Here is a 19863-nt window from a genome sequence, read left to right as displayed (position 1 = left end):
GAACAGAAAATAGAACTGTGTTCTAGAGAATAGTGTTACAGGATGGAGAGAAAAGTAACTAAGCATGGAGTTGGTGTTATGGAAAAGAGTGGCAGGACTAGAAGGCATTTGTTTAGTCTCATTCATGTTCTGTGGTCTCAGGTAGCTAAAGTGCATTTTGCATAAATTATTTTTTGGGGGGTAAAATGACATAATTAAATGCATAGAAGAAGGGCCCCTGAATAATTCTTGTTTAAAAGACCTGCCTGAGAGTTTCCCTTCTTTTCAAAAAAGTTTTAAAATCTGCTGCTGAGTTACTCATTATTTTCTTTTTTTATGAGAAACACATTTCTCAGATATAAAGAATCCATCTGGACTTTTGTTTCTGCACTTAATGAGCACTACATTTTGACAACTGGGTAACAAGCAAACAGAGCTAGGCTGGTTTCTTACTTAGGCCACAGTTCTGCAATTAGTTCCACATGAATTAATCCCTGCACTAGTACAAAGCCTCACTGAGGTTGGAAAGGGTTTCTGAGGCTGCTATAAGAACTAGTCCTTATGCTATGCTATAAGGGCTTGATTATCTATTCCACTACCATCCAAGCAGCACAAAGTGGCCTGAGATGGCTGTGTGAATGAATATTATTGGTAGCGAGAGTGAGTTTCTAAAGTTCCACGTAAACCTGTTGAGCCAAAAATTATTGGCTGTTTTTTGTCCTAATGTGCTCTGTGCATAATTACAGGGTTTCCCAGCACTGCAGTTTACAGAAAGAATTTCTGCAATGTGAAAAGAAATGTGCCCTGGTAGTGTATTATGTTGAAATGGGTCAACACACAACAACTACTAATTCTTCAGCCTTAACCTTAGCACTGCTATTGATCTCTATGCAGTCATGCCCAAGACATGAGAACCTGTCTCTGACTCAGTTTCCCTGCTTGAAATATAAATACAGCAGTAGCTGTTTCACAGGTATTTCTGAAAATTGGTTGTGCTCACACAGAACAAGAAGAAATTCAGACAAATTATTTCCTCCTTGTAGGGTTTGATAATAAATGCATGATTTTACCAGTCCCTCTTGATTTTGGAATAAATTAAGATTGAACTTTATTTTCTTTTCCAAGTCTGAATAAGTAAATAGTGGGTATAATATCCCATCTGACAAAGTATAATTAACAAAATTCTTGAGACAGAAAACTCAAATTTGGCAAAGTAACTTTGTCTTTGAATTAGCTTCTTAGAACCAGCATTCACAGGCTTCAAATGGCGAGATAGCAGCATACAATGATGATGTAAAAATAGGCACAATGGCAAAGCATCAAAATAAAGTCCTGAACCAAGACCTAGTGGGAGGTACTAAACCTTTGGAAGGGGTGCAGTATTCCAACAACCATCCACTGCTTTGTGGGTGGCAGGAGCTTTAGTGCTTCACAACCAAGACTGGGAAGATTACATACTGGAACTGGCCTTTCTCAGCAAAAGTTTCAAGTTTCAGGTTAATTCTGAAAATTGTAATGAGACAAAGCCCTGTGTGAAACAAGCTCCCACAACCTGTTGTGCAGGTTTCTGTGTACCCTTTGTAATAGAAAAGATCAACTAATCAACACTATCAGAGCCTGACTTCTCAAATGGTTAGTAGTGTACCATTTCTGCACTGCAGCAAAGAGTAGATTTATCCACAGAATTTGGGCATTTTCTGGACAAAAATCAGTAGTGCCTGTTTCAGTTAACACAAATTCTATACATGTGTTTAGTGTATAACAGAACCATATTGTTAAATAATTTATACAGTTTATAATGAAAAAGCAAATTAGCTTAGAGTTATAAAAGGATTTTTGAGGTGTTCTTGATGTAGCAATAGTTAAGTATATGGAAAAATTTATTTTTCCACTATAGTGATAAAGTTAAGTTTATGGAAAAAATTATTTGTAGATGATCCTGATGATAATCAGAACAATCTAAGAAGCCAAAATTATTGCATTGAGTTTATGTTTTTGTGAATCAAAATGAAATCCAAAATGAAATTCAATATGTATGAATACAGTGAAGAGAGGACTTCAAACTTGCAAGGAGCAGAAGGTGGAAATAATTCTGGCAGTTAGGATAATGGGATGGAAATGGCAAAATAGTACTTAGGATTTGGAATTCTTTATTCCAAAAATAGGACTATATTGATGAATGGCCTATGATCTTCACTTCTAGTCACTGGGTACCAGAAAGAAAACAATTAAATCTTCATGTTGGACTTTAACAACTATGGGTATGCTTGTATGGCTAAAAAAAACCTACACAACCTTCTATACAAAATGTCTTTAACGCATTAAATTCAAAGTGTGATGAAGTAAGCAATAAAGTCGGGGTCTAAGTTATTGAAATGAATTCTTATGAGAATTCATTTCAATAACTGGTCTCAATCTTATTTCAGAGTTACACAGGAAATAAGACTGTACAGTTACCTCAAACTTAAACTTTTTTACAATGCCCATGCTGTCTGCTGCATGTTCAAGCAAGAAGTGCAGAATTCTGACAGTTGTACTTCTCAATTGACCAAACATCACTTAAACATTTCAGGAGAAAATTACTATTTGTTATATCAATAATGGAACAAGAGCTGCTTTGTCCTTATCAGCACTTGCCAGTTAAGCCAGAACATACCACTAAGAGTTATATACACTTCTGCTCTTTACTGTAAATCTCAGAACACTGTTAAAGGAGGTCCATATCAATATCCTTTCCCCTAATATATGTGGTACAGAATTACTTCTTCTTTTCCAGTAGGAAATAGAAAACTTCAAAACTAACTCGGAAAAAAACCCCACTTTATGCTGAGTAGAATGCTGTTCTAAACTAACAGCTGTTAATAGTTCAGTTCCCGAAAACCTTGTAACCACCAAGCAAATAACATTTTGTCCTATAACAGCAATTGGGCAAGAGCCATGAAGGAAATCAGGCTTCTACGAGTTTAATGGGACATTGTATATTTTTGTTAGCTCCACAGCCATTTCATTTCTTCATTCCTGCAGAGCTCCGGAATGACTGCTTTTGTTCTTTGGGTCGTTTGTTATTGTTTAATTTACCATTTTGTTCTGACACCTTTTCTTCTAACAGCCAGCTTCAGATAAGTCCACAACTGTATTTACTTGAGACAAACAGGTAAATTACTTTTCCAGTGATAAGAAATACTTCAAGTTGCCGGCAAAATCTCTTTCTTAATTTCTTTCCTTGCTTGCCAGAAGAATCACCCAATTTTCTCAGCCTGACTTTGATTTTCATAATTCTTGTTTCAGAATTTTATATTGAATCTTCACCCCCTAGTACACCTGGTGTATCACACCTGCCCTTTCCTTGCTTTCTGGTTCTCCTTATGTAGGTAGGAATGTGTGTTCCCTTTGAAACCATTTTATTGAACATAAATGCCAGGTTATAACTGCGTGATGACTCTGCAGCAGAGAGTTTAAGGACCTGTGCTCCAAGTTGCCACATTAGAATCTATATTAAAGTGGAATATGTGTTGATTTGGACACAAGCAGCTACCTTTCTTTTGTCTGAGACATACTCTGAGTGCAGTCATGGGAGAAACAATGTGGAAGAGCTAGATATCCTAGACATGACAATCCCAGAAAAGATCTGGGATCTGCAAAAAGGGACATGTCCGAGTAAAGCAGGTTAATAGCAAAATAAGAGTTATGGTGATGTCAGAGAGTTATCCACTGCATCAGAAGAGAAGTCAGGGTGCAGCCTTTGCTCAGGGGCCACAGGAGCTCACAGATGTGCGGGGGAGACACAGCCTCAGGAACACCTGAACCTGACCGTGAAGGTTTGCTTTGTCCTGTAAGAGAGATGGTTTTCCCCCAAAAACCCACACCAGCCTTCTAACAGCAGTATTCAGTTTTACAGTTTGCAAAGATGCAGAGGCATTTTATCATAAAAGTGTATTGTGGACATTTAGAGCTAGATTAACAGATACGTGGGCACTCAATTCCCAGCTCAGTCAAACACTCTGCCCAGCTCCAGAGGAGCCTGAATTTCTGACACATCTTTATATCTACAGCTATAAAGCACTTGCATGTTGCCTTTATTTGCAGACACAGCATCTCCTCCTTGGATTTTGTGGGCAGAAAACATGCAAGTGGAGAGGGGAATCTGAAGCTGTAAGAACTGATGTAACAAAGCAATGAGCAAAAGCACCATTTGACCAGAGGCTGCCTAAACTGGATATAAAATCTGAGGACAGCTTCTGAGTGCTGCTAAAAAGGCTTTTTAGAAACTATTGAAATTTGTCCTTTGCTATTTCTTTGCTCTAGTGTTAGACTCATACACTTTTTCCCTTTTGTCTCTAGTTGTTTGGCTCATTTGCCTGTCTTCCCCAATTAGGAGGTAATTTTGTTCCTTTGAGAACATGTCCAAAAAAATTGTTCTCATTTTATCCAACTTCAACTTCTCTGTTTGCCTTTAACTGTTTTTAAAATTTTTTCACTTGTTTTCCTTGAACTGTTTATGCGTTTACCTCTTGTTCGTAATTGATTTCTCACTTTTTCTTTTTAATATTTAAAAATTTTTATTTCCAGACAAGCAATTGCAGGGCATTAGCAGCAGATTTGGAATGAAGAGTTTTCACTGCTGGCACTGAAGCAGACTGTTCTTAATGGAATAGGGACATTATTCATGATTTCATCCTCAGACAAGAGACTTCATTGAAAGACAAACTATGCCTAGTTTATATACTCTTGCTAGTCTCTGAGCTATATTAAAAAAATACTTTTAATGCAAAAAATAACAAATAATTCCATGAACAGGAATAATATCTTACTATGCATATATAAAAACTCAGACATTCACAGTATCTATCAGATTATATTTTATGTATTATTGCTTAGAATTAAGGTACTACTCTGTGCTTTACAAAGTTACTATAATAGCTGTTCCTTTCATGCTTGGCTTTACTTTGCTGCTTCATGTTCATGACTAAAGTTAATGTATTTACTCCTATAAAATATAGATAAAAACAGGTAAGAAAGCTGCTCTCTCAAAGTTTAGAGCATACCTTTCCTGCTTTACATTTCTTTCTTTACTCTTTTTCCTTGGCTGCAAGTTGACATATTCCTTACCAGCACTGAATTCTACTTTTCCCTACTGTGGTTTCAGCTGCTCATCCATATTATTTTGTCTTTTTGACAGTATAGCTGCACAAAGGAATTGCAGACTGTGAGACTGAGACCACTCAGGACCAAGAACTTTATGCAAACATTCACAGACAAGAGAGCTCTATTCTGAGGAACTTCTGGCATAGTTTGACAGATATCTTGAAGCTGGATATGGACAGTTGTTTTTTTTTTTAATTCCAGCTTAGACACACATTACAAAGAGTTCATTTTAGGCTGGACTATCTTGATATGCAGTTAAGCACCATCATTAGGAGGACATTCAAATTATGCATACATATCCCTGTGGAGCTAGTCCACCTTTTACTTCCTACAAAACCACCTGTTAATTTAGCTTAGCGCTGATAGTCTAAGTCTGTAAATGACTTGTTTGACACTGCGGTTTAAGTATTTTGTTGAATCAAGATATGGGCATGCCAGGACTATCTGGATCATGGAACATATGGCAGACTTAGTTAAAAAATTTCTTTTTTGTCCAGTATTTTGCTGAGACATGCAAACAACCAGGATAGACTGAGAGGCAGCATTTCCCCTTGTAGAATATAAGATTTTTGCCAAATCAGGTGTAAGCTTCACCATAACACTTTTTTTAAATGTTTGATTTTTTCGGTGAGTCTTTTCCATAAGAAAATCAGGCTCATGGCTGAAGTTCATGGAATCATGTCACCATTTCCTTAAAAAGATATCTGGGATGCTTTCAGTCCCTCGCTGTTTGATTATGAGCCACTTCATCCCTGAAATCCTCAGTATGGCTGTGAAACTATTCACAAATAGAACCCTCCATCTATTTCTTTTACTTGCCAACAGCCCTTTCCAAAACATTAATTTCCAGAAGTGTTTAATTTCGGTCGATTAAAAGGATGTATCATGCCTTACTTTTTGTGAGTTAACTCATCTTGAAGATACATAGTAGCATATTTATTAATTTAGACCCAGCCTCCATACAGGTAATGACACCTCTTTTCCAACTGTTAGGTGTTATGCTGAATGGTAGAATTTCCCTATCTTAAAGGTCACAAAAATGGCACAGGGAAACTTGCACCTGGAATAATGCTTAGTTACACAGTAAGTACCTGAGTCCAGACTATGACCTTTTAATTCCCTCCAGATAAAAAAAGCTTTGCTCTGGAAATATATGAAGTTTATGGGCACTACTCCATTTGCTTTAGAAGACTCCTCAGTTCTCACCCTTCTGCGTGTGTTTTTCTCAGATCTGCCATGCCCTAAACATCTATTTGCCTAATTCCAGGCTAAATCCTGAGGGACTAGCAACTGAACACAACTGTCACACAGAATGCACAGAATCATCTGGACACAATCCTTGTGTCCCCGTTTTTGCTCCAAGGGCTGCTTCACAGCCTGGGGCTCCCTGTTATAGGTGAGCCTTTTAGTCATTGGGTTAACACAATGCTGCCTTTTGCTCTCTTGGCATTTGCATTCATCCTTAGAGGCCTTACATTTCCCTCTGCCTAAAACCACAGCTTAGACAGGAATGGTGGAGTTGCCTTCTCCTGCAACTTGCCTTTTGAGAGGAAAAGAATAACCTAGCTCCTCAAGTGCTGCTAGCAGCACTCCCACCTGGACTTCTGCACCTCCACCAGGTGAAAATGTCTGGCATGGTGACTCAGAAAGGAGTGGGAGTAGGAATGCAAACCTGTTTGTTTGTTTATTTGTTTGTTTGTTTAACTGCCTGTGTTCCTCCTGGAAGTTTTGGGAAGCTACATGCTTAGGTCATGGGCTTGTGCAGCTACCCAGCTGTGTCTCCTTGCTCCAGCTCATGTGCTAAAAAGAGCTCTGAGATTTAGGTTCCATGGTCAGCTTCCTTTGCTTGCGTTTTGGACTTTGAAGAACTTGATTGCACATCCATATCTGTTTAATATATGGATTCCCAAGTCAAAAAAATTTTAAAAGACATCAAAATGTATGTAGTAGACTTACTTGTCAACTACCTTTGGTTAGTACTCCCAGAAATTCCCTGATTATTGGTCCTGTAATACAAAGGCAATTCTACTCTTTTACTTTCATTTAGCCCTTGTGCATGGTAAAACCAAAGCACTTACTAAGCCAGTTTGAGGGGCCAGATTATGTTGCAGCGTAAATGATGCTTAAAATTGAAGCCCCATCTTTTATAGATTTTGTTTTGAATAAACCAATTTACAGTTATACCAAGTTACAGTAAAAGGTGAAAAACAAGCACACACTTTGTAACTCTCAAGCTCATTTCTATTTATGGTCTTATATCCATGCCAATAGAATATATATACACATGCTAAATTTCAAGCAAGATATTGCATTTTTTTTTAATGCAGAGAATAGAAAGAGAATTCAAAAGGCGAATAAAACTCATGCTAAAAGAAAGGATGTGGGAGAATAACCAGGAAATATGAGTAGCAGTAACATTTTGTTACTATCCTGATTCTCCTCTGATCCTTGTGGCTTTCTTTGCCTCTTTTCTAGCATTTAACTATTTTCCTTTTCACTGTTGTGCAGCTCATCACACCTATTATTTTACTCTTTTATTTTAAAAAGTCCCATGAAACCTAGAACGAAAATAACTTTCTCTTGTATGGATTTTAAAGGGTTACACACCATGTGGTTTCATTGTGTTGATTGAAAGTGCAGACCCTGGCTATACAACTTCAAGTCTGGTGGGTTGACATAATAAATGCAATAATCCAGCTTTTACTAAAATTTCTCTGAAATAATTTCCATTTATTCTTTTACTATTTTCCATAGTTTATTCCCTATTCTATACCATATACATATTTTGTATCCATTAATAATTTAAGACTTCTTGGTGAGGAGCTTAGGTGTTGTCTAATATATGTTGTAGGCACCACAGAATATTCTGTGAACAGCAGAGATGGAGAAATTTATATGGGAGACAGAAATTTCTTATTGCTCCTTACTAAGCACTTTTTAAACACCAGTTGCACTGCCTTATTGCTCCAAAGCTCCAGTTAAACTGAATTGTAAGATGCTGTGAAAAAAAAAATAAATTATGATCTATGCTAAATCCCATTGAATCACAGAACCAGAGGCTGGAACAGACCTCTAAGATCACCAAGTTCAAGTCTTAGCCCAGCACTGCCAAGCCCACCACTAAACCATGACCCAAAGTGCCACATCTACACAGATTTTCAGTGTCTGCAGGGATGGTGGCTCCATCAGATGCCCTGCTTCCCAGGGCAGACTGTTACAGGGTTTGACAGCCCAGTCAATGAAAAAATTTTTCCCAAAATCCAAACTAGACACCCTCTGACACATCTCCAGACCTTTTCCTCTTGTCCTGTGAGAAGAGGCCAATCCCCAGCTGGCTAAGGCCTCCTTTCAGGGAGTTGTAGGGAGTGAGAAGGTCCCCTGAGACTCCTTTTCTCCAGGAGAAAAGCTGCTGAAACCTTTTCCTCAGCTTTTCCTCACAGGACTTGAGCTCCAGACCCTTCCCCAGCTTTATTGTGTGTCTCTGGACTTGCTGCAGCATCTCAGTATCTGCCTTGCTGTAAGTTTACTTATCATAAGATTACTGGGTTTTAATTAAAAATGAAATTAAATATAAAATTTTAAAGGAATGCGCAGCCAACAGAAGGACTTTAGAGGATTGTCAGAGGATATGCACAACTACTGTGACTACAAGGATTATTTAATGAAGCTGGTGGTTGCAAAAGACCTGATTTTCCTTCAACAAGGCATGAAAAATAAAAAAAAAAAAAAATTAGTGTGTCTCAGCTATGGATCTAGATGTCTATGCTACACTACAGCACAAATTCTCCCAATGCCTGCATTTTTATCTTAATTTTTTTTTAGCAGCCTTTTCAGCATCTAGAATATCTAGCCCCTTTGTTTTTTTTCTTTTTAATATTGGATTTATCAGTAAAGTTTTTCAAATGCACTTAAAGATAAGAATTTCATAAAAACATTTTTTCTATGATATCATATAATCCCTTGAAACTTTCAGATGCCTGGCTATTTCAAGGAATTTTGTCAGAATTTTAAGCTAAATGAATATTTTCAGGAATTAATGAACAACTGAACATACCATCTTCAGCCACACCTTCATTGTGGCCAGCTCAAAAGCATTTCATCTCCAATGACATCTTGGTCTAGCTTTAAAGTGCCAGTAAGGATCTAACAATGTTAAATATTTATTCAGCATACAAATCACTGGCATCTTGCTTATGATTTTGTGCTGCCTTCCAGTCACCACAGCAATTATAGTCCCTGTCTACTGAAAAAATGGAAAGGGTTGGCAAGCCTTAATACCAGTTTATTCCATGTTTATGTGTCTTTTCTGACCCTTTCAGGACTTACACGAAATTTTTCTTGAGAATCCTTGAGATAACTACTGTTTCAGTTGACCATACTCTAATGGCATTCAGAGAATTTTCTTGTAAAATCTCTGAGAAACCACATCCTAAATGCCCCACACTGTTACTGCCATGCATTTCACCTAGGAGAGCTTTGAATTTTGATTTGTTAGAAGCATTACTATGTAGATACATTTATTTTTAACTTCTAGAGAGAATTTTGAGGATCTCAACAGCCTTTTTTCAATCTGTATGAAGCGTGGAATGAATGAATGTTTCTCTGCACTGTTTTATGACCATTGAGACATTCTGCTTTTGAGCACCACTTTGCAAGTCCACTGATTAGACAGTTTAGAGTGTTAGGATAGAAATAAACTGATATTTGGCTGGTAAAGATTTTGCATCTTTACTGAGCATTTATGCACAACTGTTCTCTCCAGAATGCTTAATTGTTATTCATGAGGTAGCCAAGTTTATTGTTGTTACTCTGTGCCATGTGTGGCAGTTCAACAACCATTGCTGTTTTATTTCAGTAACAACAAAATGAATTGTGGTAAGAAATGTGGATTGTGATAATATATTAACATTATTTTATTTTGCTGTTAAACTAGAGTACTGTTTGTATTTCACAGTCTGACTTTTACTGGTGTCTTCTTAATGGCAGAATTAAGGTTCTTTGCATTTCTATACTTTTTCTTCCTTTTGAAAAGAATAATCTCTTTTGGAGCTTTAAGTGTCACTCTGAGTTTTATGGTGCATGTTCATGCTTCTTTTTCTTCCAAAATTATAGCTATTTTATACTTAAAAAAAAAAGGTTTTGATTAGCAAATTGTTCATACTATTACTTAGGAAGGTTTTGTCACTCAGTGAGAAATCAGTTGCGTTGGTAAGGTTCTTTAGGAGAGCCCCGAGACAGAGTCAGCCTCTGAGTTCAGCACAAAAATAATTAATTTCTCTTTAACTGTAGCCAACAGTCTTGATTTTCTTGCATATATCTTATCTCTTTTTTTTGTATAATCTCACTCTTTATGCTTCAACTTATTCTTTTACCTAAAACTCAGGTCCCACAGCTGTTTCTCCATCAGTGATGGATCTTCATTTTGTTCTCATGCAAATTTTACCAATCCTGCACTAGGATTTGACACAGTGTTCAATGTCAATTTATAGTGAAGTCAAATACTCTTCTCTGGGTATGTCAGCCTCACCCTTAAGTGGATACAGAAATCTGTCAATAGCAGAAAAGATGGTGCTTCAACACACAAGGCTGCTGTTTTTGTGGGAATTATCCTGAGTTTTGTCCACCTGCCTGTCACAGAACTTGTACCTCACAGGTCTTTAAGCTGTTGTTCAGACAGGGAGTCTCTCGAGATGGGAGAATCTCGTACCCTGTGCTGCTTTGCGCAACTTTTCACTGTTTAGATATTTTAAGGTCACTGTGGGTGTTTTGTCTTTTGTGTCACGAAGGATCCTTTCAGGGCTTTATTTATCTCTTTGCTTTTTCTCTTCAAGGAAAAGGGGCAAGGCAAGACCTCTCCCTGTTCTTTTAGCTAGATTTTTTTGGTAAACACTGGAAAGATTTGGAATCTCCCACATGGTGCGTGCTCTTGCAGAACAGAGGTTGTCTGGGTTTATCTACATTTCACACCTATTGTGAGATTGCTGGCAATTACAGAAGCCTGGCTTCAATGACACAGCCAGACCTGCATTCCCTCTTCCTTTGGGGAAACAGGGAGTCAGAAAACATGGATCCATCCCCCTCCTCCTTGAATGTCCCAGCAGACAACTGCAACATGTATATACCCCTGGCAAAAGGATTTTAGCTAGTGAATTGGAGCTCCATAACTAAGCAGAAACTCCTTTTCATAGTGTTTGCTTCACAGCCTCCTCTGTTTCAATTAAAACAGCATTTCACTGCGGGCAGCTTCCAATGATCTCTGCTCAGCAGTGCTCTGTATCTCAGTCCTGTCCTTCAGTACAAGTTCAGAACTCACAGCAAGGTTCTTTGGCATTTAGAATCCTGCCAGAGTCTGGGTTCCTGTGCCATTTTTGAGAAAATAGGATGTGAGAATGAAGGCTGGCTGATAAAGGAAGTGTATCTGAAAGGAAGGAGTTTTTGGGGACAGGATGATGGTTCTGAGTAGCGTGGGAGAGCCTTAGATTTTGCCAGTAATTTGGCTAGCACTTCAAAGTTTGTGAGACTTCCTGCAGATTTTCCATGAGCCACCATGTTCCCTACACTACCCTCAAGTGCTCCTGGTCATTGTGATATTCTCAATTTACCAGTAGTCAGCCTCAAAAATTTATCTCACAGGATTGCTCTCATCTACTAAGTCTTGGCAAGATTGACTACAGAAAATCATAATATCTTTATGTGAACAAGAAAAATGTGAAAAAATTGCATCATAATTCGCTTCTTACCTATGCTTTTCTCCAAGTTTCTTGAAGGGCTTGAGAAAAGTTTAAATTTCACTAAAAATATTAAAAATTTTTATGACAATGCGCTAGACAGACCCCACCTATGCAGAAGGTGTAGTCTGAAGGACATTCCATGCATTTTTATGGGAATAGGGAATAGTTCTAAGTATTTTTCAACATGAATTATAGCTTCTTGGATCTTCATCACTATGTTTTTAATGAGTAATTGGCTTAGTATGGTAACAGCTAGTGAATTTAGTTTAGAATTTAGTTTAGAATCAGAGTAACAACAGATGGCTATATAAATGTCTGTATTTCTCCTTGTCATGTGAATACCAGAAAAATCTCAACCTATTTGCAAAATATCTGTATACAACAGAGAGAATTGCAAGTTGTAGTTTCCCACTTCATAACAAAGGGCAAGTTCCCACTTCAACACAAGCTCAGGCCCCCACTATAAACTACAGTACTGGAACTAAGATAAGATCCTGTGCACTTAACCTCTACTGAAATCAATCCTGCTCAGCAAAGAAATAGGAAATGCTCTATTAAAAAAGGTTTTTTCATGTTTATCCCTTGGCTAAAGAGATGTGAAAAAAATGTATCTGAAGAAATGTTGCTCTCTCTAAATAAAATGTTTTCTTGAGCATGGTGTCTATGAAAACTTCTGGACTGACAGCTCTAAGAATTGTCATCTGTCTGTTAGGTCACAGACATTAAACATTATTTCTTGTAAATGATTCAAATCTGGCTTGAGTATAGCTTGGTTTCCACCTAGACATCCAAGCACCTCAAATGGGAGAGACAGTAGTGCTAATTGGTGGGCTAATTCTGCACCACTGATTATTGTCTCCTAGGGAGGGGATCAAGCCCACCATCTAATTTTCCACAGACCACCAAACGACTGAATGATGAGAACATCTTAGTCCTTGCCAAACTAGACAGATGGAGTTCCACCACTGAGTGTTTCCCAACCACTTCAGCCATCTGTTCCCTACTTCTGAGTACTTCCACAACAGCAAAAAACTCTCAAAAGCCCCAAATATTACATTTTTATAATCGATTAACCATGAAATTACTGCTCTAATCATATATAGGTACTGCAAAATTACACTAAAAATAACAGATGTACGAAAATTTTTGAGCATTTTGTGATACTAACAAGATGACTTTTTCTTCTACATGTTATGCTAGATATGTGTACAGGCTCATGAGCAGAACTGGAGCAGCCAGCTCGTCCTAGACTGCACATTTTCATCAGTTCTCCAACTTGTGTCCCAGTGCCAATTGATCCTCTGCTGTAGGTGGTAGTGGAGTAGTGGGCAGAGTGTCAGTAGTTACCTAAAATTATTTGGAACCAGCAATAACAGCAAAACCACTTGTCCAGTCCACATTTCATTTCCACATCGACAAATCTCTGGGTGCCCTACTGGACGTAGATGACAGAGAAAAAATTGCAAAAAGATTTTTTTTTTTTTTTCACATGCTGTCTAGAAAAGTAACAATCAAAGAATTGTGTTCTTTGTGGTTGGACAGTGTTTCAAAACTAGCTTGACTTGCTCTGCCTTTTCTGACCATTGTAGATAAAACACCTACTTTTTTCACCATGACATTAATGGGGATTTTACATCTATAAAATTCTTAGTTAGGAATTAAAACACTTACTATAAAATGTTATTTTTAAATATCCAAAACTGAAGTTACTGCTTTAGCAAAGAAGTACTTTATTTTACCAATAGGCAAATCAATATAAATGTCTCCCAAGAAAAGACTATCAAACCTGAAATTAATTTGAAATAACAATGCTGATGTGGTATCAAGCAACAATAATGGTAGAGCCCTAAAATTTCAATTCCTCTAAGAGTTGCAGAAACACAGCAAGCAGACCTACATAGAACAGCACTAGTAAGGACATTAGGGCCTACAAAGGAAAAGGATATAGACCATTATCTTTAGGTGATTACATATGGTTTTTCATCACCATCATGATCAGATTCACAATTTTATATTTTAAATGGGTGGAGAAAGTGAAACCCATACAGTAAAGCCATTAAGTTCTTGCTCATCCTGCAAAGAGTGGTTATTTCATGAAATATGGTGTCACTTTGATAATCTCTAATTAAAGAAAAATTATCTTAAGTGATCATGTGATAATTTAAAGAAAAATTAGTTTTAAAAATTGCATGTTTTTCTCAGCAGATTCTCTTTCTAATGCTAATTCAAAGTATGTAGCAATATTTTGGTGCATTCCAAATCTAAAGGCTGTTTGATGTACTGGATTCCTCTCAGTATACTCTTAAAAGGCATTTAATCAGGTGCTATCTTTCAGGCCTTTGAATAAGTAACACTGCCATTGATGCCCGAATTGCATCTGAAAGATGCATGTGTAAGATTGTGAGTGGCTGAGGGAGAATAAGCTTAGGTTTGCCTTTATCAGGGGAAAACTGAAAAGACTGAGGCTGTATTTATTTCAGGCCTTCACTTAGAAATGTCTCCTCATTTCGTTCACTGAGAGTTTCTGTTCTTCATTGCAGAGTGTTAATTTTTTGATAGTTCAGGTGAATAAATGTTGCTTCCTGAGCATTTTGCGGCAACTGGCTCTGGTAGGAAAAGATACAATTGAAAGCATTCAATTTTGTTATTGTATCTGATTCTTTAAGGGAAGAATTCATAAAACAGCTATTCCGGTTGGTTTTTCTCACCAAAATTCTTCTTAGGAATTACTTGAATAATTTAATGGCTCTTCCTTAAACTACATGAAGCTGTCAAAGCCAAAACTCTCCAAGCCAGAACATTCTTATCAGTGCAGAAGAATTTGGAAACTCATTTGTAATGCAAATCACCCAGTCACATCGTCATTGTCAAATGCACTGGAGAACAGAATATTCCTATTGAACAAATTACTCACCAAGAATCACAGCAACAACGGTGAAGAGCACAAAGGCATTCCTCATTAAATAACTTTTAACATCATCCTTTGTTATGCTCTGCACTTTTTTTTTGGCCAAAAGAGTACGTTTCCGGACTCCTTGTTGAATTCGCTCCATCCTACTTCCAGGTTTTGGGTCTTCTCCGTTACCTTTAGTCATTTATCTTGCTGAAAGCTGTCTTTTATAATTAATTTCTGTCAGTATCCCTTCAGAAAAGTGGAGGACTCTTTTCAGTGGGAGTTACTGGAGAGACCTGCAAGACAAGAAATATCAAACACTGCAGTAAGATTTTAGGGGAATGATTAGCTATATATTTACATAGAAGCAAATATTCTTCATGTTTCAGTAAAACTTGTATTGTTCTTAATATCTAAGCAGTTTTTGATGCAGAACCTCAATGACTTTGCAAGAAGGATTACATGGATGATCAGTTAAGAGTCCCATGTCTTCAGACATGCACTGCTGTCATGCTCTAAAACCCAGGAGTAACTTTTTTTTAATATTTGCCATTGATACATAAGTGTAAAATCAGTACAAATCATAGCAACGTAAGGAATAAGTTGCTCTCTGTCAGGCTTGCTCTTGTACTTTTTATCAGGCCATTATTACCTGAAAAAAAAAAATCTAGCTCACCTTCACATTAACGATTGAAGAGAAATATTTTGCTCAAAATGGTACATTTAAATTGTTCTACAGTTCAAATGTTTTCAAATGATTGAATGCATTGTCTCAATTCTTTCTTTTCACATGGAAAAAGGCAGCAGCAATAGTTTATTTATCCCTCAACCACTATTTAGAAGCAATGCCTTTGACAGCTTTATGTTGACAACATTCATCTTTTAGCTGTATAAACTACTCCAAGCACATCTGTAAAACATCAGAAGTAATATTGCACTTAACTTGTTGCTTCAGACAGCAATACCAGCTCACATTGCAGAGTAATGCTTAGCTTGTCCTGATAGCAATTATGAGCATATTTCACAGAATCACAGACTGCCCTGAGTTGGAAGGGACACATCAGGATCATGGAGTCCAAATCCTGGACCTGTGCAGGACAACCCAAGAACCACACCACGTCTGACTTCAAGAAATCATGCTCTGAATCAACCTTAAAATGTTTCAATATCAAACGTTTTTAATTAAGAATATTACTTTTTCTTTTAGATGGTGTGGGTTTGTTTTGATGACTGCTGGGTATGAGTTTGTTTAGTAATGGAGACTCCTCAAAGGTATCTTCCAGACTGAGAATACAGTTTTCTGAAGTTTTTGTCAATATACACTGGCATGCTTTTTAAAAAGTAATTATTAATGAATAAATGGATAGACCTAGGTGTTTCTGCTGAAATCTGTCTCTGTTTATAGAAAGCTCAACTCTAACACCTCATTTTAAATAAATTTAGTGCCAAAACACTTTTTTTTCCCCGGAAGCATTTAAAATATAAATACACTGTGGTTTCAGCCAGCACGTTTTATGCAAAATCGCATGTTGTAACAAGTTTATTTTGGTGGATTTTGATCCCTGCTTTTACCATATGCTTCAAGACCTTTCACTTTAGCACTTCAGCGCAATATCCTCCCTGAATTTTAACAGAACGCTATAAACTGCGCTGCTTTAAGGAGTGGAAACAGAAATTGTGAGATCTAGCTAAATATTTAAATTTAGTAAGGGTTCTACCGTGGATACGACTGCTGTAGGGAAGCGGAATTTTTTTTGCCCCCCCCCCCCCCGACCGATTAATGTACGCATTAAAAAAAAAAATTAAAAAAAGAGAAAGAGAGAAGAGGAAAAAAAAAAAAAGGGAGAGAGAGAGATCGTTCGCAGTGCCTTTTCTTTCTTTCCAGGACGTTCAGCAGCTAATCTGTCCTGCACAATTTACATCAAGATCAAGGAGGAGCATGGGCGCAGCCAGAAGATTAATCAATCAAAAGACGAATCGATTAATTAGGACACAAAGGCACAGAGTGAAGGATGCAGGATGCCTCCCCCCGCTGGGACCCTCTCTGCAGGACAGGGCAGGACAGGAGGGGACAGGACCGGACGGTCTCACCTGGTCGGGGCTCCGCGTCCCCGGCAGCGCGGACGGGGCAGGGGCGGGCGGCGAGCGCGGACGGAGCTGCGGAGCCGGGCGGGCGGCAGGGGGAAAACTGACATCTGCATGTGCTCCCGAGCGGCACGGCAACTTACTATCCCTGTAACTTAAGGAAAGGGGAGGAGACTGCAGGCCCAGCGCCGGGGAAAAAAAAAAAAAAAAAAAGACAAAACCAACCCACCGCGAACCGCGCATCAGCAGAGAGAGAGAGGGGAGGAAAGCGGGGCTTCTGGAATATTGATTAGTCTTGGCACGGTGAAAGCAGGGTCACTTTCTTTGTTTTTTCCTTTTAGACCACTTTCACGCTTTGTCAGTTCAGCTTCGTTAGAAATGCAAAATCAGGATCCGGGAAGAATTGAAGGATCGCACACACACACAGGGCAGGGGAGGCTGGAGCGCTTCTTCCTCAGACATCCCAGGCTGGACATCTGAAAATCCTGAACATAATTATATAACGCCAGCCCTGTGCTTTTTAAAACAAGAGATAAAATATCTGAGCATGCCACTTTGCTCTAAAAACAGGCATGGTGCGAAAGCTATCCCGTATTTTCTAATTCTTAAAGACAGCTATGCAAGATCTACTCTTCCCAGGGTGGGGAACCAGACATATCTTTCAGAAGCAACTGGAGTTTTATCAAGGAAAGAGAAAAACACGATCAGTTGTAATCCTTTGTATGTTTCTTGTAGATATTCAAAATACATAGTAAGACTTGCCTCTTGTTTGGCACTTTAAACTCACCGACAGCAAGCCCCATTCAGCCTGTTTCAATAACAGAGCATGAATGAATGAAAAGTATAAAATATCCACTTTTGAGAAATAAGTGGCATCCAATTTTCCTAGCATTTCAAAGTATGCGTTTTTGAAAAGGTATTTGTTGATGGGAATCAGGGGAATTCCCAAAGAACTTTCCTTTTTAGAAAAACACTTTCATTTTAAGCATTGGTAATGTCAGGTTAAAATATTCCATAATTACATTTTAGTGCATCTTTAAAAGGATTGAAAGTATTTTCTTAAAGACAAATATTGTAAATCAAAATGTATATGATTTTATGTTAAATATATAATTCATCTCTATATATTCATCTTTAAAGGTTTGTTTATAAATGATGATGATGATATTCAAATTATTTTCCTGAAAAGTCATTTTAAGTAGACTGGAAAAGATCCATGTGCAATACTCAAAAAGAATAGATAGGTGCAAAATAAAATTAAGATAATTACTTCCACGTAGTCAGAATGATGGTTTGCTGTAGTGTTTTTCAAATTGAATGTGATTCAAATAATGATGCATAATGTAGAGAAAAAAATCTAAAATCTAATAATTTCAAAATTTTTTATGATTAATGTAGGTTTGAGATTCATTTGTGTACCATGGAATCTTGCTCTTTGGCGTCTAATTTAAGAAAGAAAACATCTAAGTCAACTTATTAATTGACTTTTAAAATGAAGAAAAAACATTGACAGCTTATGTTGCAAAGACAGAAACCCATGCTGTATTTTCTCGCACCTGGCATCTTAAATGTCTATCTCATTATTATTTTTCATGGTGCAGTTTTTAAATACTTTCGCTATTTTTTCTGTAGATGTGGACTGACCTTTTAATGAACCTTTGCCCTCTAGCAATCTGCTTATTTGATCTTTTTTTTTGAGCATGGCTTGCTTTCTGCAAAACCTCCCATCTAGTCCTGCCCTCTGCTCATATGAATAGCAATGATACACATGACTTAATGGGACAGGGCCAGGCCCCTATGAAGTGATCCAAAAGTATGTAATGATTTAATGCTTTCATTAATACTGACTCCATGAGAAAGGAGAATAATCCTGTGAGAATACTAACTATTCAGTGAGACAAAACTAAAATAAACAATAATCAGTAGGAGAGCTCAGCTTAACTTCAACAGTGATACTTCCATTATCTCTCTGAGAACAACAGATATTATTACACACTTCTTAAATAAACAGAATATGAAGAGCTTTTATGGCAATATGTTCCAAATTTTCTGTCTTTTTTCCTTTCTCCTTCATCTTCTGACACTCATTTATTTTATTGATTTTAACTTTCAAGAGTATTATCCTTTACATTATAAAACCCCATGTATTTTAGGTATCTCTGGATAGCAAAAAAAAGAGTCAAGTAAGTTCATAGCATGGTGTCACTCTGCAACACAGGTAATTAAAATGGAATTTCCCTTTATAGATACAGTAGATTTAACAGATTTAGTATGCAGTATTTAATACTAGGACTAGGAAAAATTTAAAATGTTATTGGTAATGTTCTTTTACCTGCAGCATTTCCAGCAGTGTGAGTTTCTAGGAAGACCAATTTAAAAGTTAGACTCATTGTAGATTTTAGACTGGATCAGCCAAGGCAAAAAATACAGAACAACTTTGTTATGTTTTGTAGAGTGACACAGAGGGGTAGCCATCAGTGCAACCACCAATTTTACATGGATGAAATAACCTCTACATGCTTCAGGTGGTCGGTTTTCCTCATAAAAACTGACAAGGAATGACCTAAGGCCTGGAAGAGCCTGTCTGTGTTGACACACTAGCTCAGCACTCTAATCTGTGCTTTGGGTTCCAGCTTCAGCCCTTCTTTGGCAATGCCCCAGGTAGCCTGCGAAGCAGTGAAGTGCAAGTGCAGGGCAAGGGCTGGCTCTGACCTGGACCTGAATCCCAAGCAGGGTGGATCCAGCCAGCTGAAATCGTGCTGTGGCAAACCCAAGCGCTGTGCGGTTGTGGCTGACAAAGTCCGTCACTAAATGCACTTTGCACAGTATCTCAGTGCCTTTGTATAATAAGTAAAGGTATTAGAGGGGAAGCTGCTGTTCCAACACAAAGCATTGTTATTTTCAGCTGACAAGAGCTATCAAACAAAAACCCAGGGAAGCCAGTGGTAGCAAATTCAAAAAGTGGAAAGGAAGCAACCAATTGTACAATCCTTTAATTTCCCAGATAGCAATAAATGTGGCATGAGACTG

The 19863-nt window shown here is 37.7% G+C and overlaps 1 protein-coding gene across 1 annotated transcript in view; it reads right to left on the bottom strand.

Moving 5' to 3' along the window:
- SLC1A3 (solute carrier family 1 member 3) overlaps positions 1-16963 on the bottom strand; it is a 63732-nt gene extending 46769 nt beyond the window's left edge. The window contains exons 1-2 of the mRNA XM_064735266.1: positions 16840-16963; positions 14770-15044 (exon numbers count right to left, since the gene is read on the bottom strand). Coding sequence (XP_064591336.1) covers positions 14770-14950 — 181 coding nt within the window. The 5' untranslated portion in view covers positions 14951-15044; positions 16840-16963. The remainder of the gene's footprint in view (positions 1-14769; positions 15045-16839) is intronic.
- Positions 16964-19863: the final 2900 nt, after the last annotated feature.

The sequence above is a fragment of the Zonotrichia leucophrys genome, chromosome Z, assembly GCF_028769735.1.
Source record: "Zonotrichia leucophrys gambelii isolate GWCS_2022_RI chromosome Z, RI_Zleu_2.0, whole genome shotgun sequence".
Classification (NCBI taxonomy): Eukaryota; Metazoa; Chordata; class Aves; order Passeriformes; family Passerellidae; genus Zonotrichia; species Zonotrichia leucophrys.
This window is presented reverse-complemented; position numbering and strand designations above follow the sequence as displayed.